The sequence below is a fragment of the Sarcophilus harrisii genome, chromosome 2, assembly GCF_902635505.1.
Source record: "Sarcophilus harrisii chromosome 2, mSarHar1.11, whole genome shotgun sequence".
NCBI classification, from domain to species: Eukaryota; Metazoa; Chordata; class Mammalia; order Dasyuromorphia; family Dasyuridae; genus Sarcophilus; species Sarcophilus harrisii.
In genome coordinates this window covers 315,029,524-315,056,465 of record NC_045427.1, presented here as the reverse complement: position 1 = coordinate 315,056,465, position 26,942 = coordinate 315,029,524, and the positions used below count along the sequence as shown (strand labels likewise).

Sequence of the window (26,942 nt, the reverse complement as noted above, 5' to 3'; positions counted from 1 at the left end):
CTTGAAGAAGGAGGAGGTAAAAGAGGGAAGGAGAAAAATTTGGAACATAATTTTACAAAAATGAATGTTGATGTGATGGAGATGACTCTTTTCAACAATGTGGTGATTCAAGGCAATTCCAATAAACTTGGGATGGAAAATGTCATCTTTATCCAGAGAGAAACTGTTTTTTTTTTTCTTTCTTTGGTTTTTCCCTTTTGTTCTGATTTTTCTAGCACAATGTGGAAAATATGGGAATATGTTTAAAAGAATTGCACATATTTAATTTATATCAGACTGCTGTCTTGAGGAGAGAGGAGATATGAGAGAGTCTCAGAAAAATTTAAAACACAGTTTTACAAAAATGAATGTGGAGACAGCTAGGGGGCCAGCCTTTAAGTGAGGAGGACCCGAGTTCAAATCTGATGTGAGACATTTAACATTTCTTAACTGTGTGACCCTGGGCAAGTCACTTAATCCAAATTCCCTCAGGGGGAATAATATACTATTGAAAAAAAAAGTCATCTGCATAGAAATGTACTATTGATGGAGTTATGGGCTAATCTGGAAAAGAATTTGGAACTATGCCCAAAGGTTTATAAAACTGTATTCCTTTTGACCCAATAATATCATTATTAGGTCTGTATTTTTTTCTGAGATTTTTTTTAAAGGGAAAAAGAAAAAAGGCCTATATCTACAAAAGTATAGTGGCTCCTTTTGTGATGGTAAAAACTGGAAACTGAGAGGATACTTACCAAATGGGGAACAGTTAAACAAGTTGTGGTATATGATTGTGATAGAATACTATTGTGCTATAAGAAATGATAAGCAGGATGCTTTCAGAAAAACCTGGAAAGATTTACATGCAATGATGCAAAGTGAAATAAGCAAAACTAGGAGAACACTGTACATAGTAATGGCAATATACTAATAACCATTCATTGTGACTGCCTTAGCTATTCTCAGTAATAGAAAGCTCCAAGACAATTGTCAGACTTATGATGAAAAAAAAAAAAAAATGGTATCCACTTCCAGAGAAAATAACTGATGTAGTCTGAATATAGATAGAAGGATACTGTTTTTTACTTTATTTTTTTCTCTGTATTTTTTGGGGGGATTAGGGGAGGTCTATGTTTTCTTTCACTATATGACAAATATGGAAATGTTTTGCTTTAGTACACATGTATAATGTATATAAAATTGCTTGCCTTTTTAATGAGGGAGGAGAGTAAGGAAGGATGTTAAATACTGGAGGAATATTAAAAATTGTTCGATTAAAAATGAATGTAGACTGAGGGCCTAGGGCAAAGCCTTGGGGTCCACCTTCCTTGGAAAACTAGCCATAAATAATGATTCCACAAAGGAGACTGAAAAACATTAGGCAGGTAGGTGAGAATTCAGAAGAATACTGTCAAAAAATTCTAAGGAAAAAATAAGCATCCACACAAGTAGTATAAAACAGTAGTTTCAAAAGCTGCCAAAAAAAACTTGTGCAACGAGGACTCTGAAGAGGCCATTAAATTTAACTGTTAAATAAATTGATGGAAATCTTAGAAAAATGGTTCCAGGCAACTGGTGGAGTCAAAAGCCAGATTATAAGGGATTCACAATTTATCAGAAGGTTAAAGAAATGTACACAATAATTATGGGCTGATTTTTCTGAGTTTGTCTAATGAAAGGATAAAGATGTAGACTGAGGGGATGGCAGAATAAACTTAGGCAAAATTTTCTCCTTCCCTCCTGAAGATAGTAAATGCACATTTGTAGATACCTGGAAAAGAGAGCACTGATAAAGGTCAAAGATAAGAGTGAAAGGAATTACCTAAAGACCCAAAGGATAAAGATAATTTGTAAAGAATTCAAAGTAACTTAATATTTACAAACTATTACCTAATATAATTATTTGATAAAATTTATGTGTAAAAATGTTCAGCTGTCCATGTAGAATGAAATTTTTTTGTAGGTTCTCTTTATATCTTTGATGTGATGGATATAAAATAATTATTTAATTTTAAATAACTCAAAACCTCTAAATCATTGGAATAGAATCTCTATGAATCCCAAATTACAATTTCTTATCATATGGTCAGAACTGAGGCATCTAGGTTGAATCAGTTTAAATTTTAACCTGATATTTCTTTAAAATAAATTTTAAAATGAGAATGTAAATATATTATTGATTTTAAAATACATACTAGTAAATCTTCAAATAATGTATCATACTGCTTTATTGAGATATACACATTATTTAGTGCTATACCAATCAAACTCTCAAGAAATTATTTTACTGACTTAGAAAAAAATAACAATAAAATTCACCTGGAAAAACAAATGGTCAAGATTTTCAAGGGAACTAATGAAAAAAAAAATCAAATAAAAGTAGCCTAGCTGTACCAGATCTAAAATTATATTATAAAGTAGTGGTCATCAAAACCATTTGGTATTGGCTAAGAAATAGACTAGTTGATCAGTGGAATAGGTTAGGCTCACAGAACAAAACAATTAATAACTATAGCAATCTAGTGTTTGACAAACTCAAAGACCCCAACTTCTGGCATAAGAATTCACTATTTGACAAAAACTGCTGGGAAAATTGGAAACTAGTATGCAGAAACTAGACATTGACCCAAACTTAACACTGTATACCAAAATAAGGTCAAAATGGGTTCATGATCTAGGCATAAAGAACATTATTATAAATAAGTTAGAAGACCATGGGATAGTTAACCTTTCAGACCTGTGGAGGAGGAAGGAATTTGTGAACAAAAAAGAACTAGAGATCATTATTGATCACAAAATAGATAATTCTGATTATATTAAGTTAAAAAGTTTTTGTACAAACAAAATGAATATAGATAAGATTAGAAGGGAAGCAATAAACTGGAAAAATATTTTTACATTCAATAATTCTGATAAAGGTCTCATTTCCAAAATATGTAGAGTATTGACTCAAATTTATAAGAAATCAAGCCATTCTCCAATTGATAAATAGTCAAGGAATCAGAGAAATGAAAATTTAGACAACTCAGAGATACTACTACATATCTCTCAGATTGACTAAGATGACAGGAAAAGATGATGAATGTTGGAGGGGATGTGGGAAAACTGGGACACTGATACATTGTTGATGCAACTGTAAACAAATACAACCATTCTGGAGAGCAATTTGGAACTATGCTTAAAAAGTTATCAAACTGTGCATACTCTTTGATCCACCAGTGTTACTCCTGGGCTTATATCCCAGAGAGATCTTAAAGAAGGGAAAGGGACCTACAAGTGCAAAAATAAAACTGAACGAATGCTCATCAATTGGAGAATGGCTGAATAAATTATAGTATAAGAATAAATAATGGTATATGAGATATAAATACATGGTAACATTAAGCCAAATAATACTACATACTCACTAAATACTTCTTGTAAATGGGTTAAGTAAATTTTATTTAAATGACAACAACCCTAGCTAAACACTCAGTAAGTTACACAAGCAACTCTGTCCGCATATTTTTGTGATACTATTGGCAACTGACAATCTTAAATTAGGACAAACAAAAATAACTATTTTTAAATGTCTACTTTCAGAAATAATTCCTCATAAAAAAACAATAACCCAGAAAACAATTTGAGACCTTCTGTTTAGTATGTCAAAAATTGTTTTAAGTATATGGGGAGATACTACCAAAAGTTACTGATTTGTAAATTTTGAATGGAGGAAAATACTACATAATCCTTCAGAACAGTTAGAAAAATATATTCATGTTGTTGCACAAAAGTCCTATACTCAATATGACCCAGTAATAACTGATTTCTTGAAGACTATACCAGCACATCATAAATTCTGGCACATTTCAGCAAACTGGAAATCTTTGTGCCTGGGTTCCAACACTAGATGACTGGCCACCAAATAATGAAGCAAATATAATTTATAATTCTTAATAACAATCAGTCTCATATCAAAAAACAAATACCGTAAGATCAAAATTGGATAGATCTATGATTTCATAAGTGTGTTCTTCTACACAGATGCTTATTTTTAACTATTCCATGCTTTTTCATTTTGTAATTCTTGCTTGAGTCTTTCAGTAAGTATTAGGGGGAAAAAAATCTATCTAATGTACTAAATAAAGACTTTCTTATTCTATGAACATTTCAAGGACACCAATATGTCACTTTGAGTTGTCAATCCTATCATCTTCCATTCTCATTACATGTTTTTTATGATGCCTTTTACATTGGTTCTTGCACTGTTAACATGCTAAAATCTACTTCTTTTTTTTTTAATTACTTGAAGTTACTTGTAATTTTATTTCTCTGGAGACTATGGTATTCCATGATTCTCTGTCATACTGAATCACAAGGAGTTATTAAAGAGATGAGCAGCAGGGAGCAATTTGGGATAATTGAAAAAGTATAATACAGATTGCAAAATGGGAATCCACTTGATCCTCTCAAGTTTTAACTTAGTTGTTTTTTTATTTAAATCAGCAGACTGTAAAACCATTCTGAACAATAGCAGACAATTAGAGTATCCATTAGGCTATCTCAAATAATTTCTAAAATAGGCACGCACATCTCAATATTAATCATACTTGTCAAAATGTATAGCCAAGTTAAATATACTTAAATATAAATATATTTAATACAAATTTATATATTTATATTAAATAAATAAAATTAATAAATATAAAATTAAGTACAAATATAAATTATATAACTATAAAATGGTATAAATAAAAGCTTTATACATTTATGTATATAAACATATCCAAGACAACCACTCAATCACTATCAATTATTTAGCTTTAAAAAAAAAAAAGCCAGTTTCCTGGCTTTAAAAAGCAAAATAATTGATATAAAATTAATTTGTTTCATAAGAGAACTTCATATCTATCATTAACACTGGTTCCAAAAACTCACGGTTGCCAAATACAGATCAGTTTGGCTCCAGATATACTACTACAGCTAGCTGAGAAAAAATGCTGTTTTTCTTTATGACTATTTTTAAAGTGTACAGATGTACACAAAGAGCCTAGTAATTCATGTTCGGGCCAAAAAATTTGTGAAATGAAATTGAGTTTCAGTTACTTCAGGAAAACATTGTTGTATAGCTAATACAGGTACACAATCATAGTATAAAATTTCCATTTTCCCCCTATTTAAAAATTATGTAAATTCTCTCTTCCATCCAAATATGTATATTTGCTACTCACAGAAAGAAGAATTTCTCCTGATTATTATACTCAGTTAATTTAAGATTCAAGATTTTAAAATAGCTTATGAGAGATTTAGTACAGGAAGGGAACTTAGAGATCATCTTAAGCAACAACTCACAGCAGAAAAGAAATAAGAGATCTAAAGAAGTTAAACAATTTGCCCATGATTATACTGGCAGCCACCCAGAACTTGACTCCAAATACCACTTTCTTTCTATTAAAACTAAACTATGTTGTCACTAGCTTTTTCCTTTCAGAAAAGTTTAACTTAACTAGATTAAAAAACAATAACAAAACATACACACTAAAATATTTAGAGGCAACATGGTGTAACACAGGGGTCCTCAAACTATGGCCCGCGGGCCAAATGCAGCAGCTGAGGACATTTATCCCCCTCACCCAGGGCTATGAAGTTTCTTTATTTAAAGGCCCACAAAACAAAGTTTTTGTTTTTACTATTGTCCGGCCCTTCAACAACAGTCTGAGGGACAGTGAACTGGTCCCCTATTTAAAAAGTTTGAAGACCCCTGGACTGTAACAGAATCTGCCCCAGACTCTGTTAGGAAGTTAGGAAGGCCTACCTACAAGTTCTGAAGAGGTGTTTGTAGGACACTTTCAAATGATTTATCCTCTCAAAAGCTCTAATACTGAGCTACAGAACAGTTGGTAGAAGATATTTCCTTGCTGAAGAACTACTTTCACCAATGCAAAGATCTAGATGCATTAAAATGTATTCTGTATAGATCTTGTATAGATGAATTCAGACTGTGTCTTCCCCTGTCCCCACCTCTTGCATGAACATCCATTAATATACTGGCTCTATTAGCAAATGTCTTGTGGTTATAATCTTAACTAATTAGTTCTTAAAGTTGGTTTAGTTACTCTTATGTCAATACTACAATGATAAAAATTCTTCACTCTAAAAAGCAAATGGACATATTAATAAGTGTACGCATGGGACATTTTTGTAAAGCTCTCCCATTATTGTTAATGCTAAATATGGACAGAAAGTATAAACACATGGATGTATACATGTGTGAAAGTGCTTGCATATGCAAAAACTCAAATCTTTTCATTTGTACTGTGATCTGACTTAAAGCTGAATGTAATCTTTATAGCATGAATAAAAGGCTTGCTATTTTATAGGACATTTGTCTAACATATTTATAAAAACAAATTTTAAAGAATTCTGACCCTTCTAAGTTTGGTGTCTAAATTAATGCTAATTATTAGTCATATTATTGTAATTAACTGGCCATATTTATTTATTAGAGGGTAGAATTTAAAAAGTTTTTAGCAGTAGGTCTACATCATTAGGTGATATGAAAATTTCACTTAGTTGCAATTAGCTTTGCTTAAGATTAGTGTTTCCAATAAATTGTTATAATAATAAAATTTAGTTATATAAGCAAACATGTAAATAAGCCAATTTTACCCAAAGTGTACATGAACTAGTCATCCACAAATGTTTCTTCACTTCTGATAAGATAATTACTTATTAAAATTTCCAAAAAAAAAAAAAAAATCATGCACATTAAAAAAAAAAACAGTTTAGGATATTTGGATTAAAATCTATATACAGAATAAGTAGAAAAAAAATATCAAAGTAGCTAAATACAAATAATTATTTGTTCCCTTCTTCCTACTCAAAAATAAAGCAAAATTAAAGCATTTTAGGAACTAGATATCCTTAACAACTATCTTTGTCTCCAATATGCTCTATTCTCCTCAAACAAAAATAAGTCAAAAGTAAATGAAAAGTTGATAACACTGATTGCTTGAAGCTATACTTCTAGAAATCCTTATATTACATTCTAGAGTACAATAAACCTGTCAAATAGAAATATTCTAAATTGATCTTAGTCTGCTTACTTTAATAATAAAATAAATGTTTTTAAATTCAAAATTAGTTTGCTTTCAAGTCACCTCCATCAATAGAACAAAATCTTAAACTTATTCAGTTAGAAATACTCCAACCAATACATTTCTGGTGCAATTCTCTGAAGTCTAAACTACTTTAGGTGCTCAAAATAACAATTACCCTAAATCCCCCCTCCCCCCCAAAGTGGGGAGAGTTTAAAACTAAAGTTCCTCTAGGATATAGCTATGATCATACATTTAAATAAAAGATGTTATCAAAATACTTACATACCAGTCTATTAAGACTTTGTCAATATGAACCTGACCCTGAAATCTAAAATTTTCAATCCAATAAAAAAACTTAAGCATCAAATGTCTATATGATTTCATTGTATAAAATTTGGTTGTCCCATAAATACCAAGGCCAACTATTATACAGCATTTGTTAGATTATTTGTTTGACCAGTAAGCACATTATACTTCATCAGAAGAAAAGCCTTTGAATTATCTTATTAAATCTCACGGTAGTTTTGGCTATTCATAAAATTATCTGACCTTGTTTATTTATTAAGGGCCTATAATGATAAAGTCATATAGGCCTATGCTATATTATCATCAGATTTAAATTCATATTTTAAGTGCCTTTCCCTATCTTTGAATTGATAAAGACAGATGGAAGTACCTTATACTTTATCAAAGCAAAGCAAACTAGGAAATGAAAAATGAAAAAGTAGGTAGGTGTCATATATCAGTTGGAATGATTCAGCAATTGAATCCTTAGAACTAGCTGCCCAAAATGCAGTTTATTTTTTTAAGCAAGCAAATAATTCAGTCAAAAAAATCTACTTGTTTAGCCTGAAAACAAACAATAAATAAAACCAGTTCTAATCAAATAGTTCAACAAAGTATGTATTCAAGGCTTATAATCTTGTGAAATATAATTAAATCCAATAAATCATACAAATCAATATTTCTATTTGGGACAGAGAAAGAGTGTGTATGTATTTCCCTCCCTATTTTCTTTACTATTTTATTAACCAATATCTATGAACATCTATCTAAGAGATAGATGCCTGTCTCAGGGTTCTCACCTTATTTAATGCCCTTAAGTGTCATCTGCAAACAATAGATACCTATAGTTCTTTTTTATACCTTTATACAGCACTTTTAATTTTCTCAGAGAACAGATGATAATGTTTATCAGTTGTAGGAAAAAAAGGCTAATTGCTTATTCATATTTGTATATACATTTAAAAACAGAGCTCTCTTTTCCTTTGTTTAAAAATTCACAGGGTTTCTAGACAGAATGTAGATTAAGAAAGAAGGAAAATTGTAACAAGAACAGAATACACTTATAAAATTTAGTATTTAGCATTTACAATACAGAATTCTAACAGATCTTAATAAAAGGTTATAAAACAGACTGCATCAGCTCACACCCTGCAAAATGTGGCCTGTTCACTCTGAAAACACATTACCCCCCCCCAAAACAAATAAATAAATAAATAATTCGAAACTACAAAGACAAAATTAACATTCTCTGTATATATTGCAAATGGTTTTGCTAAAGTATCATGTTAACATATTGGTTTTCAAATCTACTTTATATTTCGGGAAAATAATTATTCGTTCTGATTTTCTAAAAATAGATTCCAACTGTCTTCTTACCAGAAAACATTTATTTATCCCAAGAAACTACCACATCCTCCACAGCATTTCAGTCTACAATTTTCATTTAAGTTCATATTTTTAGTAAATAAAATGGTATCCAATATATTAAACATACGAAAAAATTCTTACCTATATGATGCATTTTCTTTCAAATGTAAACTGGTAAGATTCCTCTTCTACTCAGACAAGACAGTGTTTAGGCATTTTTTTTTTAGTCTAACTTGCAAATATCTGGTTTCTTACTTATGGCAAAACATCCACACAGTTATACTGCATTACTTACATTCTCTTCCACATAAAAATCAGACATTACATGAAAGGAAAAGAAAGACAGTCCATTTCAAAGCATCTGGCAAACCTCCACTGGCAACCTGCCAAGCCTCTGCTAAACCTTCCTGTCTCTCTGAGCATGCTCACATAAAACTAACAGCATGTTACTATAGCAACACCGTAGGTATCCTATAAGTATGAACAGCCATTCTGATTTCAGTAACAAAACCAAATATTGCCAGAGAAGTATAAGGAAAGAAATACCTGACCTTCTTTATCTCCTCCCCACCCTCCAAAGTAAACATTTTATTTTCAAAGAAGCTGATATCTGTTCACACAATAAAGAAAGATATTATACTTTTCTAAACAAATACCCAGAATATACAAATATCCCTACTTTTTAATATCTTTATTCTCTATTAACTCCATCCAAAAGCAAGGTAAAGATCCGATATATAATATGAAGCAATTTCATTTCATTTTACACATAAAATCAATTATTTAAGATGAAATATGAATAGCATACGGTATTTAAGGGAGTATTTAATATGATTTTGTAGTACCATGTTTGCTTAAAAATAGAGATATGCATATGTGGAATATTTAGCAGTGAAATATGGTTAATTTGCAGAATTTAAATGTCTCTTTGTATTGCAAACCAACAAATGAGAACCTGGAGAATGACAAATGATAACATACAAATATGTTATATATTCCCTTATACCTTTTAATATTTGGGGGTTTTTTTCTGGAAAAATCTTTAATGAAAATAAAGAAGTTGCATGTTATTATTTTAATTTGGAATTATCTTTTTCTAATTTCCTTCTCCTTTCCCAATACCCAACATCTAAGAGGACCATTTCTATTTTGAAGTTTTAAGGTGTTACAGACCCATGATTTCATTAAAGGGAAATCTTGGCTTTGGGAAAGGCAAAACTAGGGTTTTAAATAAGAATTGTAGCCTGATAATGTGAAGAATTCACAACAAAGGAAAACTTTTTTTTTTTTTACAAAGATATACTGGATATCACTTTTTAGAAAAATCAGAAGTTGGAGATCATATTTTCTGAAATGAAAACAGATTTATCAGCTCACTTTGAAATAAATGAAAGCACTATTAACTCCATCATCTTTTATGGAGAGCTGCTAGAAGGACCAAAGTTTTAGTGACTAGAACATCTGGTCTATGTCAGAGGCAGAACTTGAATCCAGGTGTACTCCAAGTCTGGTATCTACTACTATACGAGGCTACCTCTCCTGATAAGCTTAACAGTCTATGAACATAAATGACCTGACGTTTACTTTATCTTTTCCATACCCCAAAGATCTATGATTTTATTGGTGTGGGTACTTCCTCCATCTAGGCAGATAGGCAGATAAAAAAACTTACTAAGCAGAGTGTCCTCAAGGACTTTCTACAGCTCAAAAATGCTTGCCTTTTCAAGCAACTTAGTGATTAATTTCCCTAAAGTCCTTGGATAACAATCCATTTTAGGGCTCACTTGAAGCCTTTGTAAGTTTGAAGGATATAGCAGAAGTTACATTTAATTTGAAAGCCAGAGTCTCATTCATACCATGAGGTAGCATAAAAAAAAGACGAGTGTGGCAGCCTTCATTTAGCAAATAAAATAAAACCTCCAATTTTAACTAGGAGAGGGAAGTGAGCTATCAAAGGAAAGCCAAAACTTAATTTTGCTTTTTGATAATGTGGAAGAAACCACAACAAAGAGTAATTGTTATAAAAATAACTTTTTTTTTTTTTTTTGGAAAAATTAAGAGGTGGAAGGTCATATTTTTCTGAAATCAAAGCATATTTGATAACTCATTTAGAAAAAAAAAAAAAAGAAAGCATTCCTTTACCAAAAAGAGTCTTAAATGCTATTACACATTTAAATTATAAGTTTAGCACCATTAAATTTTACTTACTGTCTCTTCTTCTTCTTTTGCATTCTCTTTATCTTTTTCTTCATCACTTTCCTCATTTGCTCCATCTTCATCATCACTACTGGATGACTCAAGGATCTCACTTATGTCCATTTTCCAATTATCAGGAACAACTTTGGTTTTTAAGAAGGTGCTTGCTTTTTGGAGGCCTAGAAAAGGATAGTATCTACTTACTATAAGCCAAGTCATATTTTTAATAAAAGCATATAAAAGTGAAATTAAAAAAAAATACCAACTTAGAATCTCAATGAAGTATCCAATCAGCTTATCAAGTTTTACTGAAAATAGCAACAATGAATGAATACCCAATTTTGTTTCATTCACTGACCTCCAAAGTAGGCACAACTTTAACAGAGAGTATTTCATATAAACAATGAAGCAACAAAGTAATCATTTAAAGCTGAAATATGAAATAATGGATTTTCTTATATTTTACCTGGTTTAGTAGAGAGCTCAGATTCAGGTAGACTAAGAATATCTACTTCCTTGATGTCCTTTCTTGCTATTGAATAACTGATTTGGAGGGGAAAAGGCAAGGGCAAAAGGGAAAAAAGAACCAATTTATTATAAGTAATCTACCTAAGATCAACTAGTACCAAGTAGTACATTAAAAAAAAAATTTGAACTATCACTTTTAAAATTATTTTGCTTATAATATGTGGAACACAAAAAAAAGGTATATATCATCTGAAAATTTACTCATCAACAGAAAGAAAAGTATAAACATAAAATTGTTTTATTTTATGGAAAAGATGTACTTGTTAAAAACAATTTAGTACAATAAGAAATGTTTTTAATAGAAACTAGGCATTTTAACATTTATTGGGAGGGGGGGTTCTCCCAGTTTTATGTTAATGAAAAACTTAGATACAGTATAGAAGTATTTAAATGATTCTGAAGGATTAGGGTCAAATTCTAAAATCCAAAAGTATATATTTAGAAGAAAAAGATTATTTTTTGTAGGAAGCAAAATAAAAGAGTTTAGATGAGAGGAAAAGCTTCTGGAAAAAAAGTGGTTCTCAAAGAGAGTATATCAAAGTAACTATCAGCAACAAAAAATTTTTTGAGGATAATTAAAGTTATCTAATTATATGAAATACTTATATTTTCAATTAAATATAAAATTTCCAGGTTAGAAGTAAATATACAACCTTAAATGTAATCATTGCAAAAGAAAATGTTTGTAGAAAAATTTACAAATTTATAGAGAAGTTTTTTGGGAAAAAAAAAAGCATCCTAAATGTTTCTTCCACATACTTCAAAAGATAATTAATATGCATTGAAAAGCAAAACTTTTCATACTAAGTTACATTTTCCCTCTTTCCCCATGCATTTGACTTTATTAGCAAATATTACATTACTCACAATTTGGAATCTGTAAAAGATCTAACTAAACATTGGTCTTTTTTCACCATGATGTCGTCATTACAGCTGGGAGAGATAACCTAAAGTTTCAAATAAAAGCAAATTAATTCAAACTTTTCTTGTTCCAGAAAGATATTTTAATTTCAACTTAAAACAGAATGCATGGTAAAGAGAATAGCTTAAATATTAATGAATAGGTTATTTATTCTCCAAATAAAGCAATTTACAAAGTAGTTTACTACTTACATCACAGAACTGTTGAGAAATTGCTTTATAAAAATATTCATGTTTATACAAATAGTCAACTGTTAAAAAAGTATTTAAAGCATCTGCATCCCAGATTAAAATATACTTAGTGTATCTATATTCACTAAATAAACCACAAATTATAACAGCATTTATGTTCTCATGATCCAATTTATTATTCAGACTTTGTCTTAAATCTAAAGATTTAAATATTTTGCACATAAACTAAAGCAATGGTATCAAACCCAAATAGAAATGGATCCCTGAAAGTCACAAATTGAACTAGAAACCACAATTTAACATTATCTGTGTTGCACTGTACTGTTATTTATTTTGTTAAATATTTTCCAATTACATCTGAATATGCCCAGTGGCAAGTTTTGCTAGCTATACTCAGGCTGCAGCCTCAACTTGCAGCTAAAGTATATATATAGCAAGAAATGATATTAATTTAACAGAGATCCAATTTGCTTCCCAAGTACTTAACAGCTTCAGTTTCAGAGGTAGTTGATAGAACACTGAATAGTGTTAGGCCTAGAGTCAAGAGCTGAATTCAAATTTAGCTTCAACTATTTACTAGCTGTGTGTCCCTAGGCAAATCATTTACCCTTTTTGGTCTCAGTTTCCTCAACTGTAAAATGAGGATTATAATAGCACCAATCTTGCCAGGTTATTATAAGGATCAAATGGGATATTTGTAAAGGCATTTAGTACAGTTTTGGAACATAATAGATAGTATAGAAGTGGTTATTCTCTTCTTCAGCTGAATGTTTATATAGCTTTTTAAAAAACTAATTTAAATATTAAAATTATAAAAATCTGGGGAAAAGATTTTATCAACTTAACTTTTGAAAATATATAAAAATCCCTTTTCCTGTTATTAACACATTGAAAAATTAAATTGTGACTTTTTTTGCATGAATTATGAGGGCTCCAAATTTTAAAAATATCAACACAGAGAGAAAGCCAATAATTCGCTGATAAATTTTCTTGTTTTCTCCTAGGAAAGGCCAAGTATATATTTCTAAAATTATTAGCAATAACAATCATCTAAAAGATCTGATTTTTACCCTTACCATAGAAAAGATTAAATATTTTTGACTAGAAAAGAATGTAAACATTTCTAATTTGTATAATGGTCAAAAAAACTTTCAGCAAAATGCAACCTAATAATCCTGGACTTAAAATCCAGTTGTCTTTCTACAAAAGTGCAAGGGTCCACAATTATCTTGGATCCACTGCACCAGAAAAATAAATCCAAAAACTAGAGAAATGTAAAATAATGTTTAGCTATCAACAATTATGAGGTATCAACCATCTATCTAGGACTAAGTTGAAGAAAACACACACAAAAAAACAGGTTCTATAATCTAGATCCAATTTTGATCTTACTGAGGAAAAAGAGATGAAATAAATCAAATAATAGGCCAGTTTAAAAGTGGTAAGAGTTCAATGAGGAAATGAATATAATTCAACTAAGTAACAAAGGCTCTTGAAGGTATAACTCAATTAGGCCCCTAAAAATCAGGTAAAATGTCAAAAGGTAACAGTGAAGGAGAAAGACATATCCAATCAGTAAATTTTATTGATTCTTCCTGTGTAAATGTTTCCAGTCTCCCATTCTTCTTTGTGGTCACATTTCTAACCCAAGTCCTATTTACCTGAATTTTAGTTTACTTTAACAACCTTCTAAGGACTTGTCCCTGCTTATGGATTCTCTACACCCCACCCCCATTGAAACCCTTCACCTTTCCTGATATCCCTTCCCATTCCAATTTGGGAAAGTCATCTAATTATTTTACTATGTAGCTTGTTTGTTCTTTACCTATTTTCTTTTAGTTACTTGGTCCCTGATGCCCAATCCCTTTCTTTCCTCTGGCCTGATCTTTAAAAGCCACTTTTCCCACCAACTGATTGACTACTCTAAACTTCATTAATCTTCCCCTCCAATTAAGGAATACTGCACAAATTATTTGTCCAACACTATTTACTATTTACATATATGTATGTGTATATATCTTGCCTGACAATCTAAACTATAAACTTAAAATACTATATTTCATGATTCAAGTCAACATTTATAAAATGCCTAATCTGTATAGATTGTGCTGCATACTGGGAAAGATATAAGATTTAGCTCAACTATGGTTTTTACAAGGAACTTCCAAAGCCCAACATAGAGATAAAACACATGCAAATATTTAAAAAATAATACATGCATCAGACATCCAGCTTATCATCTCTTCTTCCTAGCTTTTTTTCCCCTAAAAAGATCAAAATCTATAACTTAATTTTTAAAACTCATGAAAATTAGGCACTCTAATAAACCATTGGTGAAGCTGTGATCTATTTGGAAAGATGCTTTTTTGGTTATTTTTTGGAGAGTAATTTGAAATTGTTTCTTTAAAAAACTAATCCTGATAAGCCTCTGTAAAGTATATATCCCAATGAGGTCAAAGAAAGACAAGTCCAACATATACCGAAGTACAAATAAATCAATCTTTGTGTGAGCAAAATGTGTAATACTTTTTTTGTGTATGTGGTAAAAAGCACTAGATGGAAAGTATATCTGCTCATCAAGGAAATGTAGCTCATGTATGTCAAAAGTATCACTCCAACTGCGTGACAAAAAAAGTCCAAGCCACATCTCTCTTTATATAACTTGTATGTAGCACAGTGTTAAATATTTTTGCTGACTTTTAAAAACTGAATTAAGAAAGTTTAAACAAGTGTGATATAACATCTGTAGGAAGAAAAGATTTTTCTTTATAAAAAAACTGAATGTAAGAGATAGAATTTCAGTTAGGTTTTAAAGAATGAGAATTCTAAAACAAAAGAGACATTCCAGATAATATGGTAAAGCACAGTCAAAGGTACAAGGTTAAAAAAAAAAAAAAAAAAAAAAGCTGAAAAAATATGTGAGTGACAAATAATTAATTAAGTTGAGGCATGGAACATATAGAATAGTATTCCCGGATAAGACTATAAAGAGAATTGTCACCAAATTTTGGAGAGCCTGGAATTCCATTCCAAAGAATTTAAACTTTAGTCAGGTAATAAAATTACTGAAGATTGAATGGAAGTAACATGGTAACCTGATGGAAGAAAGGATGGATTGGAAAGAAAAAAAAGTAGAGGCTGGAAAACCTATTACGATGATAAAATGATGGCTCAAGTAGATAGGAATGAAAGAAAAGAATAGATAAAATAAAGACTGAAGGTACAGTCATTAAGATTTGTTTAGCTACTGGATTTGAAAATGAAGAAGAGAGAAGAGTCCAAGATAATATATCAAAATTTTGAAATATAGGAGATTGGTATTGCTAATGATAGAAATACTGAAAATACAACAAGAAAGATTTAGGGGGAAAAGATATGTTCAAATTTAGACATATCTATTTCTAAAGGTATCAGCAGGACATTCAAGTAAAGGTATGCTATAAGCAGTTATAGATGGAAGTCTGGACCTGACAGAAGTGACAGTTGAAGCAGTGGAAGTAAATGAGATTAAGGCAGAAAGAGGAGAAAAGACCAAACCTTAGGGAACACTCAACTTAATTAGTTCAGAAGACAAAGAGAAGCCAGTTAAGCAGAACAGAGAAAAGTAGGAAGAAATTCAATTTAAAAACTAACTTAAAAAAGTAGTAAGAACAGTGTCTCTAAAACTAAGTAAAGAAGGAAAAGGTAGCCGGAGTGTATTCAACATCAAATGCTACTAATGAGAGATTAGACAAGATGACAACTGAAAAAAAGGCCACGTGATTTGTTGCTTAGGAAATCACTAATGCTTAGACAACTAGATTTAAAGGACTTAATTAGGAAAGAGAGTTATCACATATAAATAAAAATAAGATTAAAAATGGATGGTCAGAAAAGTCAGGAGAGGCTTTTTCACAAATTAAACAGGTGGCAAAAAGATGGGGAAGAGGGAAAAGAAATAGAGACAAAAGATGCATGAAACAGAGAAAATTGCTTGAACAAGGCTCTGGAAGAAGGTAAGGTGGGGGGTAGGGGACAAATAGATCAAGGATGTAGGTAAAGGAATAATTAGTTTGGTGAAAATACTTTATCTAGAGAGAAAGAGAATGGAAAAAGATGAGGAAGATAGAGTTGAGGTAATTCCTATCTGATGATTTTTTATTCAAAGAGTCTTTTCAATGAATTAGGAGATTAGGTACTTTGTCAGAAGTGTAAGGGTCTGTGGTCATTTTTTGTGATGTCATAAGACAGTAGTACTGGACATATGACAGCTATCCAAATTTTTGGTGGGTGATATTACGAGAAGCAGCATGGTGTAAATTTCTAAGTGCTAGGCTGAGTGTCAAGGAAACTTGGGTATGAATCCTATAGGAATTTGGAGAAAGTCCTTATCGCACTGAGAAAATAGAGATAAGATCTGTAGTACTTACTTCATAGGGATATTGTGAGGCTCAAATAAGAATGTATGAGATGTGCTTAGCAAACTTTAAAGTACTATATAAACTATATAAAAACTATTATATGATCAACTAATCACAAAAATATAATAGAAAGAATAGGGATGGGACATGCATTATTTAGAGAACCACCTAGCATAACCAGAGGGCTCATGTTGCTGCCCAAATTATAAGGAGCCTTAAAAGACAAGCTGAGGAATTTAAACCTTATCCTGGAAGCAAAGGAAGTCATCTGAAGTTTTTGAGAAGAGCATCACAATGAAATCAGCATTTTACAAAGACAACCTATATGGTTGAAAGCAGAAAGACAATAGAAGCAAGGGGAAACCAAATAAAATACTGTTGGAGTACTGTGAAGTGGGAATACAAGAAATATTGGGAAAGAATAACTTAATAACTTATTAGATAAAGGGCAAAGAAAAGTCAAAAAATAGTAAAAAAAAAAAAAATCATTTGAATATGCTATTCTGAAAGTGTAATTCTTCATAGATAAGAAAAAACTGTCAAAATATTAATGGTTCTATGTTTTCTCCTCCAGGAACATAAATGTAGAACAAATATCTTAATTGTTTTACCAAGTGGACAAAGTACACTAACTTACCAAGGCAGGGTACCACTCAGTTTTCTCAGAAGAAGAACTCACACTCACAACTTTTCCTAATAATTCATCATTAAGACGTCTCTTATCTTCATCTTCTTCTTCACTACTTTCCTCTTCTTTTTCATCTTCTGTCCTACAGTATAAAGGCAGCAACACAATTTAAATAACTAAAACAAAACTGCAATGTAAACAACAACAACATAACTAGGGTGGTGGGATTATAGCAAATATAGTTCAGAATGAAGAGAACATTCTCCCACATAAGCAAATTTTCCAGGTAAAAGAAACTTATCCAAATACCAATTGGTTTTCTTTTTTAAAATATGTTAATGGAAATATTTCAAGAATTTAATGTCTATTTCACTATCTTTTAAACAAAACACAATGAACATCATCTAATGTTTTCTTGAGGCTCAAGGGCATCATTATGAACTATTTATTTTGTAACATGTAATAACAATGTCCTCAGGGCAATAATCACTACAAAGATGCAAAGTTGTTTTTTTTTTTTTTTTAATTAAAGGTATACCTCAGAATATTTATGTTTTTTCAATTCTTAAGACTGCACTGTAATTTTTCTGTCACTTCCTTGACTGTCAGAATTTCATTTCTTTTTTTTGGGGGGGGAGGGAAGGTGGTGATATTACTTCTTCAGATCTACTCTTTGAAACACCTGATGACTAACTTTATCAAAATGGCATTTGAAATAAAAGTAAACAGGCTTCAAAATGGATCTATAATTGCAATTAGATGATATTTAATATAAAAACGTTTTAACATCGAGGTTTTTGTTGTTGTTGCTCTTCAGTTGGATTCCCAGGAGTTAAAACTGGTGAAAGCTGGGCTTAATAGACAATTAACCTCCAAATAAATGAGTTATTGCTATACTGTATGCTACTTTATTTTACAGACTTTTGTTTGTTCATCACTCATAAATATTCCCAACAGTAATACTAAAAAACAATTTTACCTTTAATTAGAATGGGAATTTACATAACAAAATAAGGCAGTTACAAGGGATCTTTTTTTTTTCTTTTTATATTCTAATACCGTAAATATTTAACAGTAAGAAAATAGTCTACAGCAGAGGTATCAAATAGGTGGCCTACAGTGCGCAAGGAGTTCACAAATACTCTCCAGTGTGGCCTGAATCAGATTAAAATGTAATTAGGAAATATTTAACATAAATTAACTAAATTAATTAAATAAATACAATTTGAAATTTAATTCTGGAGCCTGAATATCAGCCAAAAAAATGGGGGAAGAGTAGGGATGGTTCAAAATAAGGCTCATGGTGAAATATCTAGCAAAAACATTCACTCTGCATTGAATGAGAGTTAATTAGTCAAATTTTGATTCAATCTGAAATAGTAAAAAAAAAAAAATTTAGACTGAATTGGACTAATAAAATTGATTTAGTCACTCAATCATTTTTCTTTTTAATAGTGACAAAACTCAGGAAAAATAACATGGAAAAACTCACACAGGAAGAGAAGATCTCCTTCCTCTGTTGGATTTCTTTCCAATTACTGGAGTGCCAAAGTGCTCTGGATTTGTTAGTGGAAGTTGGTCAAGTGTCTAGAGAAGAATATATAAATTATCTTAATGGTTTTCCACTACAGGAACTTGTAACTTTTAAGATTAAAATTGGATCCTTACTTCACTCTCTGCAAAATGTCTCTCTCCTTTGAGGCACAGGGAGGTTCGTCTTAATGTCCTCTCATCACCATCATCAAACACTGCAATGAACCAAAAAGTAGCAGGGATTTTATTCAATATTCCATTACAAAATAGAAAATAAATTTCATAACAAATATTCAACAAAAAACTTTTTTAACCAAACCTATGATTTAACTGTTGAAGGGAAACTCACTTTACCAATGCATATTACACTTATGTGCAATTTAAAGAAGGGACGTGAATTTAGTGAGGTGTTCCTGATTGGCTGTTTACTATCCATACAGCCTTTCAACATGATATCATTATAATTATCTAGTATTAAGTATTTACAAACTGATTAAGACTGTATGACTTGTATGGGAAAATCATTATTTGTTTCCTTTTACAATGCAAAATGACACAAATTAAAGGTTTAATCTGATTAAATCATCTCTCTTTTCCCATTCAAACTATAGCTCCAGCCAAGAAGTCTTGTGGAGCAAAGATACTATTATAGCAAAGCTATACATTTATTTAAAGCAAAAATAATAGAAAATTATGTCTTGATTCATTCCCTCCTTTCCCTAAAAGTAGTTTTTAACAACTTAAAGCTGGTTCTTAGAAGCATGACTTTTCCCCACCACTTCTAAAAATGCCACCAATACATGGAATGGTCGAATATCCATCTGCAAAATGTTATTTTAACCTAAAAACCCATCTTTTGGAAGAGAGGGACATTAATACACTAGAAATCAAAAAGAATTTTTTTTTTAAATGAAAGTAATGTCAGAAAAAAAATCAAATGAGTAAGAACAAAAAATAATAATTTAATTAGAACAGGAATTTTCATAACAAATAAGTCAGTTACAATGGATCCTTTTTTTTTCTTTTCATGTTCTAATACTGTAAATATTTAACGTTAAGAAAATATTCTACAGCAGATAAAATAGTTGGCCTACAGTAAGCATGGAGTTCACAAATACTCTACAGTGTGGCCTGAACCAGACTAAAATGTAAGTAGCAAATACTTAACATAGATAGATAATATGTGGCTTTCTAAGTTAATATGTGGCCCGCAAGGATACTTCTATAAGGTATAGAAGTCCTGTTTCTATTGAAGTTTGACACCACTAGTCTACACTTTAGTCATTAAAAACAGCTAAGGCCTATTAATAAAATCAGTGTACCAGTAATTGAATGACTAGTATTAGAAGCATGTGGCTGATTTTGGAGCACATGGCGCTATGAAATTATAGTTCCAACTAAAGACATGTGGAGGCGATATTATAAATCAAAATTACTACTATATTAATATCAAAATCAATATTCATTTAATTTAGGAAAATTTAAAAACAACTCAAACTTAGTTATCAATTTTTAAAATTAATTACTATAAGGATCATGAAGAAATATGAAAAATGCACCAAAATAACCATGGTATCATTCCGAAGCAATGCTTTATAACAAACTAAAAATTGATTATCAAGATTATTCATAAGAAATTATAAATTTTCTTCTAAAGAAATATGTAGTCAACACCTTTAAAAATTAAGCAATTCTAAAATTTTATCTTTTGAAGATTAACTTTTATTGAAATAATTCACTTATTTTTCAATTAAAAAGACTCTTGCTCATCTCCTTTGAAGCTAGTCTTTTCCATCTAGCAGAATCTAGAGAGACTAATCTATCAAAATACCATTTCTATTGCATACTTTACTTGCTCGAAAGCATTCAAAGACTGGTTTCCTAATGGGGTCATCCCTTCTGCTAAGGTTTCAGATCCTCTATATAGTAGTCCCACTATACATAAACAATCTATTTTCCACTTCTTCCCAAGATTTACCTACCTCTTTAATCAGACTAGTTGTACTAATCCAAGAAAACGCCAAACACCATGCATAATTTCAATTGTTTCCTCTCATATGGAAATGTGCTTTTCCCTTTTCTTATAAATGTGACTCATCTTTCAAGAGCTCATTTCAAGTCCTACCTCCTACATGAAGCCTTTTCTGACTATTCCAGCTCCTTTTGATTTTCTTTACTTACTGAGGTCATCACCAAGAAAAGGATGATAACAAAAAAGGATCTTAAAAACTCCTGGTTTGTTCATTTCTGTATGTAATGATCTTTTCAGATGAAAAACACCTTAAAAGGAAAAGCTTTCAATGACACAAAAATGTTAAATGTTTTTTTTTTGACAAAACAGATGTTAACATAAAATAAATAGTAACATAAATTATATATACCTAAGAACAATTCTACTCTTTTGAAGGCTATCATTAAAAAAAAACCCAAATCTTTCATTTCTAAAAATAAGAATAATTAATATAAAATTTGGGGAAAATTCCTACCTTCTAAAATTTATATAACAAATTAGCTCCATAACCCACATTTTAAAAAGTATTTTAAAGTATTCAAAGAATTTTATATTATTTCACCTGATAGAAATTCTATATACAAAGTCTATCACCTTCAGACGTTTACTGTCAAAATGTTCAGATTGTCAAAGACTTCCACCTCAAAGTCTATGATATAATAATTATTCACTGTTGATTCTTAAACTCAAGATTTTAATAGTAGATGAGTTTCAGATTTATACTGACAATGTTCAATCTTGCCTTCCCCTTTCTACCTTTCTTTATGATATTTTTACGATATATAAATGATATATACATCTATATATGTATATAAAATCATTTGAGGAATATTTATCTACAAAGAACTAGATTTGTGCCTATGCTGATACTAGTGCTGAGCTTAAAAACAGATTAACAGAGAGCTACTGTTTTCATTAGTGATGATCACATCAGGACAATAGTTAGTTTAGTAAAGTAGCCAAGTGCCCGAGTTTCATTGAGTTCACTGCTTTGTTCCCAAAACAATTTGTTGCTTCTCTTTTAATATACCAAAGGCCCTTGAAATTTACCAGCACTAATTATCTAAATTTTTAAAATGGTAAAATTCTTAAAATTTAGTAATCATTGCTAGGAGGGAAAAATTCAACTGATGAACTTTAGCATACATACATATATATGCACATATAACCTTCAAAATGTTAATAACTAAAAACTCAATTTCAGATTGAATCACAGATGTGAATTAGGCTATGGAAAATAAACAGAATGCTGGTGGTTTTCAAGTGAAAAATAATTAGCATCAACCAAAATAATTTAAAAATACATTTGTAGTAAACTGATATGAAATGGTTGGAACAGAGGAAGATTTTCAGTTGGTGAGGTTTTCTCTCAGAAATCTGAGCATAACAGATTTACACAATTTAATATACACAGTTTAATTTTAAAAGCTGAGTAAAAATTATTTTTTATCAACTCTATCTTGCTCTAAGCAAATAAAGTATGTTAAAATAATTTTTATAAAATTTTATTAAAAGCCTGTTACATGAAAGGAACTATAGTAGAGTGTGGAGATAGGCTCTAATATATTCTCTTAGGGGTATACAACATGTACATAGATAGAATAAAGGTAACAGAAGAGGAAGAGAATACTATCAACTGTGGTGGGAAAGATCATGAAAGCTTTATGGAAAAAAGGACATTTGAGGAGAAGACAAGGATTTGGGGAAGAGATATGAATACAGAGTGTGTAGAGTTTGGGGATTAACTACCAGGAAAGAACACACAGAGAATCTCTTCTTTTACTGTGTCATACTTGACTGTCAAGTGTAAATTTTAAAACATGGTGACATCATTTCTTATTCTCTTCATTATTTGTATTTGTATCCTACTTCAGTATATATCATGGTATCTAACACATGGAAGACATCTAACAAATACTTGTTGATTAAATAAATGATTCCTTTCTGTCTCTTTTGACAGTTCCCCCAATAAGACTCTCTTCTATTGCCTCAATTCTTGACTAGTATAAACATGCCTGTCTTTCTAACCCCCTATTTTATTAAGTTTTATAAAACACCTAACAGACATTGTCATCATCTCAAACTATAGCATGCACTATGTGCATACTTGTATGTGTGTTTTCATGTGCAAGCAATCTTGTCCTCCCCCTCGCCCCCTCCATTCTTCTCTTCTTCCATCATTACCCTGCTTTCTTTGACAACCAAACTCCAGGAAAAGCTTGTGTAATTTCCATGCCTCCCTACTAAATTCTCAACTTTTTCCAATATGGCTTCTATTTTCATCAATAACTGAAACTGCAATGTCCAATGTTAACTAATTCTTCATAATCACTTTGCAGCATTTGACAATGTTTCAACAATACTTTCTCCTTCCTGGATTTCTCTAACATTGTCTCTTGGCTCTCATTATCTGACCAATCTCTCTCAATTTCCTTTGACAGATTATCCATACCATGCTCCCTAATAACGGGTACAACCCAAGGCTGTTCTAAGCCTCCTCTTCTCTCACTAACTCCCACATTATCATTTATGCAGATGACTTTCTAACCTAACTCTAGTCTCTTTCCTGACCATTAGTCTCAAATCATCAAATGCCTATTGTAAATTTTCAACTGGACATAGCACAGACATTTCAAACACAAACTTACTATCTTTTTTTTTTTTTTTTAAATAAACTCTTCCCTTTTCTGAATTTCCTTGTTTTTGTTGAAGGTACTACCTTCCTTCTAATCACTCAGATTTACAGCCCAAATCATGCTTGACTCTTCAGTCTAACTTACCTTACACACCCAATCAATTGCCAGTTTTTGCCAATTCTATGTCCATGTCATATTTCACATATTTCTCCATTTAATTCACACAGCCAACATTCTACAACAGGCTTTCATCATCTTTTCCCTGAATTACCTGAGGAAAATTTTTGGTTAATCTCTTGGCATCTCCCCTCTTTAATTCATTCTCCACATTGCTGCCAGGGATTTTCATAAAATATAGATATGACCATGTCATTCTCAAAGTTAACTCCCAATAAACTTCCAGTTAACTCTACAATGTAACAAACTCTCCTGGCTCCAACACACCTTTTCAAGTTTATTATACAAAAGTCTATAGCAGAAAAGAATGTATTTTATATTAAATTACAATTTAGGAAATGCCAAGCAATTTCAATCTGAGAAATCATAAGGTACTAGTGGCCCATAACTAGTTTTCATCAACTTGGTAGATATTTAAATTAGTTAGAATTATTATCATTTGAAAATAAGGCAAAATAAGAAAAGAAAGAAGAGAGGAAACATACTAATTTTGTGATTATAACAGCTATATTTTCAATAACAAATAAATATAATGATATATAATTTCATTGTTTATTTAAATACTTAAATGACCCATAAGTTCATCACTGTGATAGTTCAAGACACATTAGTAGATAATCTTTATGAATTATTGTACTCCCTATCCCACTTTAAAATCCTCACCTGATACCCAATCCTCCTATATTCTTTGTACCTAGTCAAGCCGATTCTCAGATGACAGACTAAAGTAACACAGGCCTGTCCCTAAACCCATGCTCAAAGCCTTTTCAACTTCTTAGGGTCTGAAAACTATGCCATGAAAAGGCAAGTTCTGGTAAGATCATGACATGGGAAGGCAAGTAGGACTAGAGAAGCTATAATATTATCATATTTCATAAAGAGATAAACCATGTAAATTAATGTTTAAAATTTTTAATGCTGAAAAATGACTATCATAAGTTTATAATTATGAATTATTATGAAGGCCTTTACATGTTTTTTTTAAGTTAGAAAAATATTTATAGCCATTATCTTAAGCCTCAGCACTGTATTATCAATATTATAGGTTTTTCAGATGAGAAAGCTAAGAATTAGAAAATTTAAGGGGCATTCTCACAGTCATAACTAGTGAACACAGTGGCATTTGAATCCAGTTTTTCCCTGGCTCCAAGACAAGCACAATATAGACAATTCCTACTTTACATACAGACCCATGCTGCAAAAGATCTTTGTAAAGGTCCATTTCCATTAAATAAAAACTGGCTATATCCATGATGACCAGAATGTAATGTTACATTATTTTTATGAGAAAATTTTAAAGATTTTACTACTCAAAATAATCCCTCAATTTACGGCGTTTAAATTTTAACATTCTTTTTCTCACAGAAATTACTATCTCTCATTGTAGCTGAGATCAAAGGGTACCATATTTAATTAATTCAGGTGTCCTATTTTGAATCACAATGGGACAAAAACAGTTCATTTAAAAAGATGCAAGGTTCTCAGAAGATACCTAATTATCCAGTATTAGAACATTATAAAAGGGAAGGGGGGATGTTTTTCTTTACTACAGATAATAAATATGCATAATTATTCAAGCATTGGTCAACTGCTGAACTACATAATAAAACAGGTAAATGAAAGCTTCTGATTATCTTAACATCTAAAACTATTTATGGGATCACTGATTTAAAGCTGGAAAAGACATTCAGAGGTCTTTTAGTCTAATCTCAGTTTATAAATAATGAAACTAAGGCCCAGAGTGGTCTAGTGTTATCTGGTGGGTAGTGGCAGACCCAGAATTAAAACTTAAAATTTACCTCTGACAAAGTCCAATGCTCTTTCCATTATACCACAGTGCCTCTCTGTAACTGCTTTTCCATGATAGAATATATCATCTTTTCTCTTCAAGATGCACAATATACTGAACTTTGATTAGTTTATAGCCTACACCATTGGAAATTATTTATGTATATAGATGCCAAGTTAAAAAAAAAATTTCCTGCCAGCAAACCTTAAGATTCCTATAATTTTCATTACAGGAAAGTACCCAAGAGAACTGTTTCTTTAATATTTATCTTAATCATGTTTCCTTTTATTTTTTTAAACTAAACACATCTAAAACTTTTTTTTGGGGGGGGGAGAGCTACACTTCAAATGAAATAAACACTATGTTTAAATAAAACACAAGATTATCAGAGATCTTGTAAGGGACTGCAGAGGTCATCTGAAAAATGAGGGAGTGGGGCTAGACCATCTCTAGATCTTAATGAGGTAAAGTGATGATTTATCTAATATCACACAAGTAGTAAATGGTAGAACTGTATTTGAACCCAGGTGCACCTACTGCATTAAATACATCTTAACAGATTCAAAGGAAAATGTTTCTAGATGCATTGTCAATGAATTCAAAATTAAGTGTTCTCTAAATACTGACACAAGAAAAAGTATAAAACTTTTAAACTTAAGATTTCTCTAGTTTTTATTCTAGAAAAGTACCAAAGAAAATCCAATTTCTTTAATATTTATTTCGAACATGTTTCCTTATATTACTTATAAGGAAGTATATATAAGGAACTTATATTATTACGTTACTTATATTTTTAGGTCACTGATCCATGGATAATTAATAGCACTCTTATACAATTGTACTTTCAATGCAATAAATATCATAAGGAAATTTATGTTCTAAGAATGTGTGTGTGTGTTTAAGTAGTGACTGTGACTACATAAATCTTGAAAACTACATGTGAACCTATCAATTTATGTACTTCTCTGTACATACTAAAGAATAAATCATATATGTCTAGAGGAGTATATAAACTAATAGGTTCACATTCTCCATGACTGACACTCTTAGTAGGAGATCAGAGGGGATAGGAATACGGACAAGTCTAAATATCATTCTTTTTTTCCTCTATTAATTTCATTATTAATTCAATAAAGTCTCAAAAATCAAGATAACTGAAATTTCTTACCAAAACATCTATATACAAATATTATTTCAGTAACTCCTTAAACATCTATAAC

The 26,942-nt window shown here is 30.8% G+C and overlaps 1 protein-coding gene across 3 annotated transcripts in view; it reads right to left on the bottom strand.

Annotated features, from left to right (window-relative positions):
- ARID4A (AT-rich interaction domain 4A) overlaps nt 1-26,942 on the bottom strand; it is an 82,093-nt gene that overhangs the window by 36,870 nt on the left and 18,281 nt on the right. For all 3 annotated transcript variants that reach the window (XM_031952644.1, XM_031952642.1, XM_031952643.1), the window contains exons 6-11: nt 19,245-19,324; nt 19,069-19,163; nt 17,586-17,718; nt 12,303-12,382; nt 11,374-11,450; nt 10,920-11,086 (exon numbers count right to left, since the gene is read on the bottom strand). In XM_031952644.1, the coding sequence (XP_031808504.1) occupies nt 10,920-11,086; nt 11,374-11,450; nt 12,303-12,382; nt 17,586-17,718; nt 19,069-19,163; nt 19,245-19,324 (632 nt within the window). The remainder of the gene's footprint in view (nt 1-10,919; nt 11,087-11,373; nt 11,451-12,302; nt 12,383-17,585; nt 17,719-19,068; nt 19,164-19,244; nt 19,325-26,942) is intronic.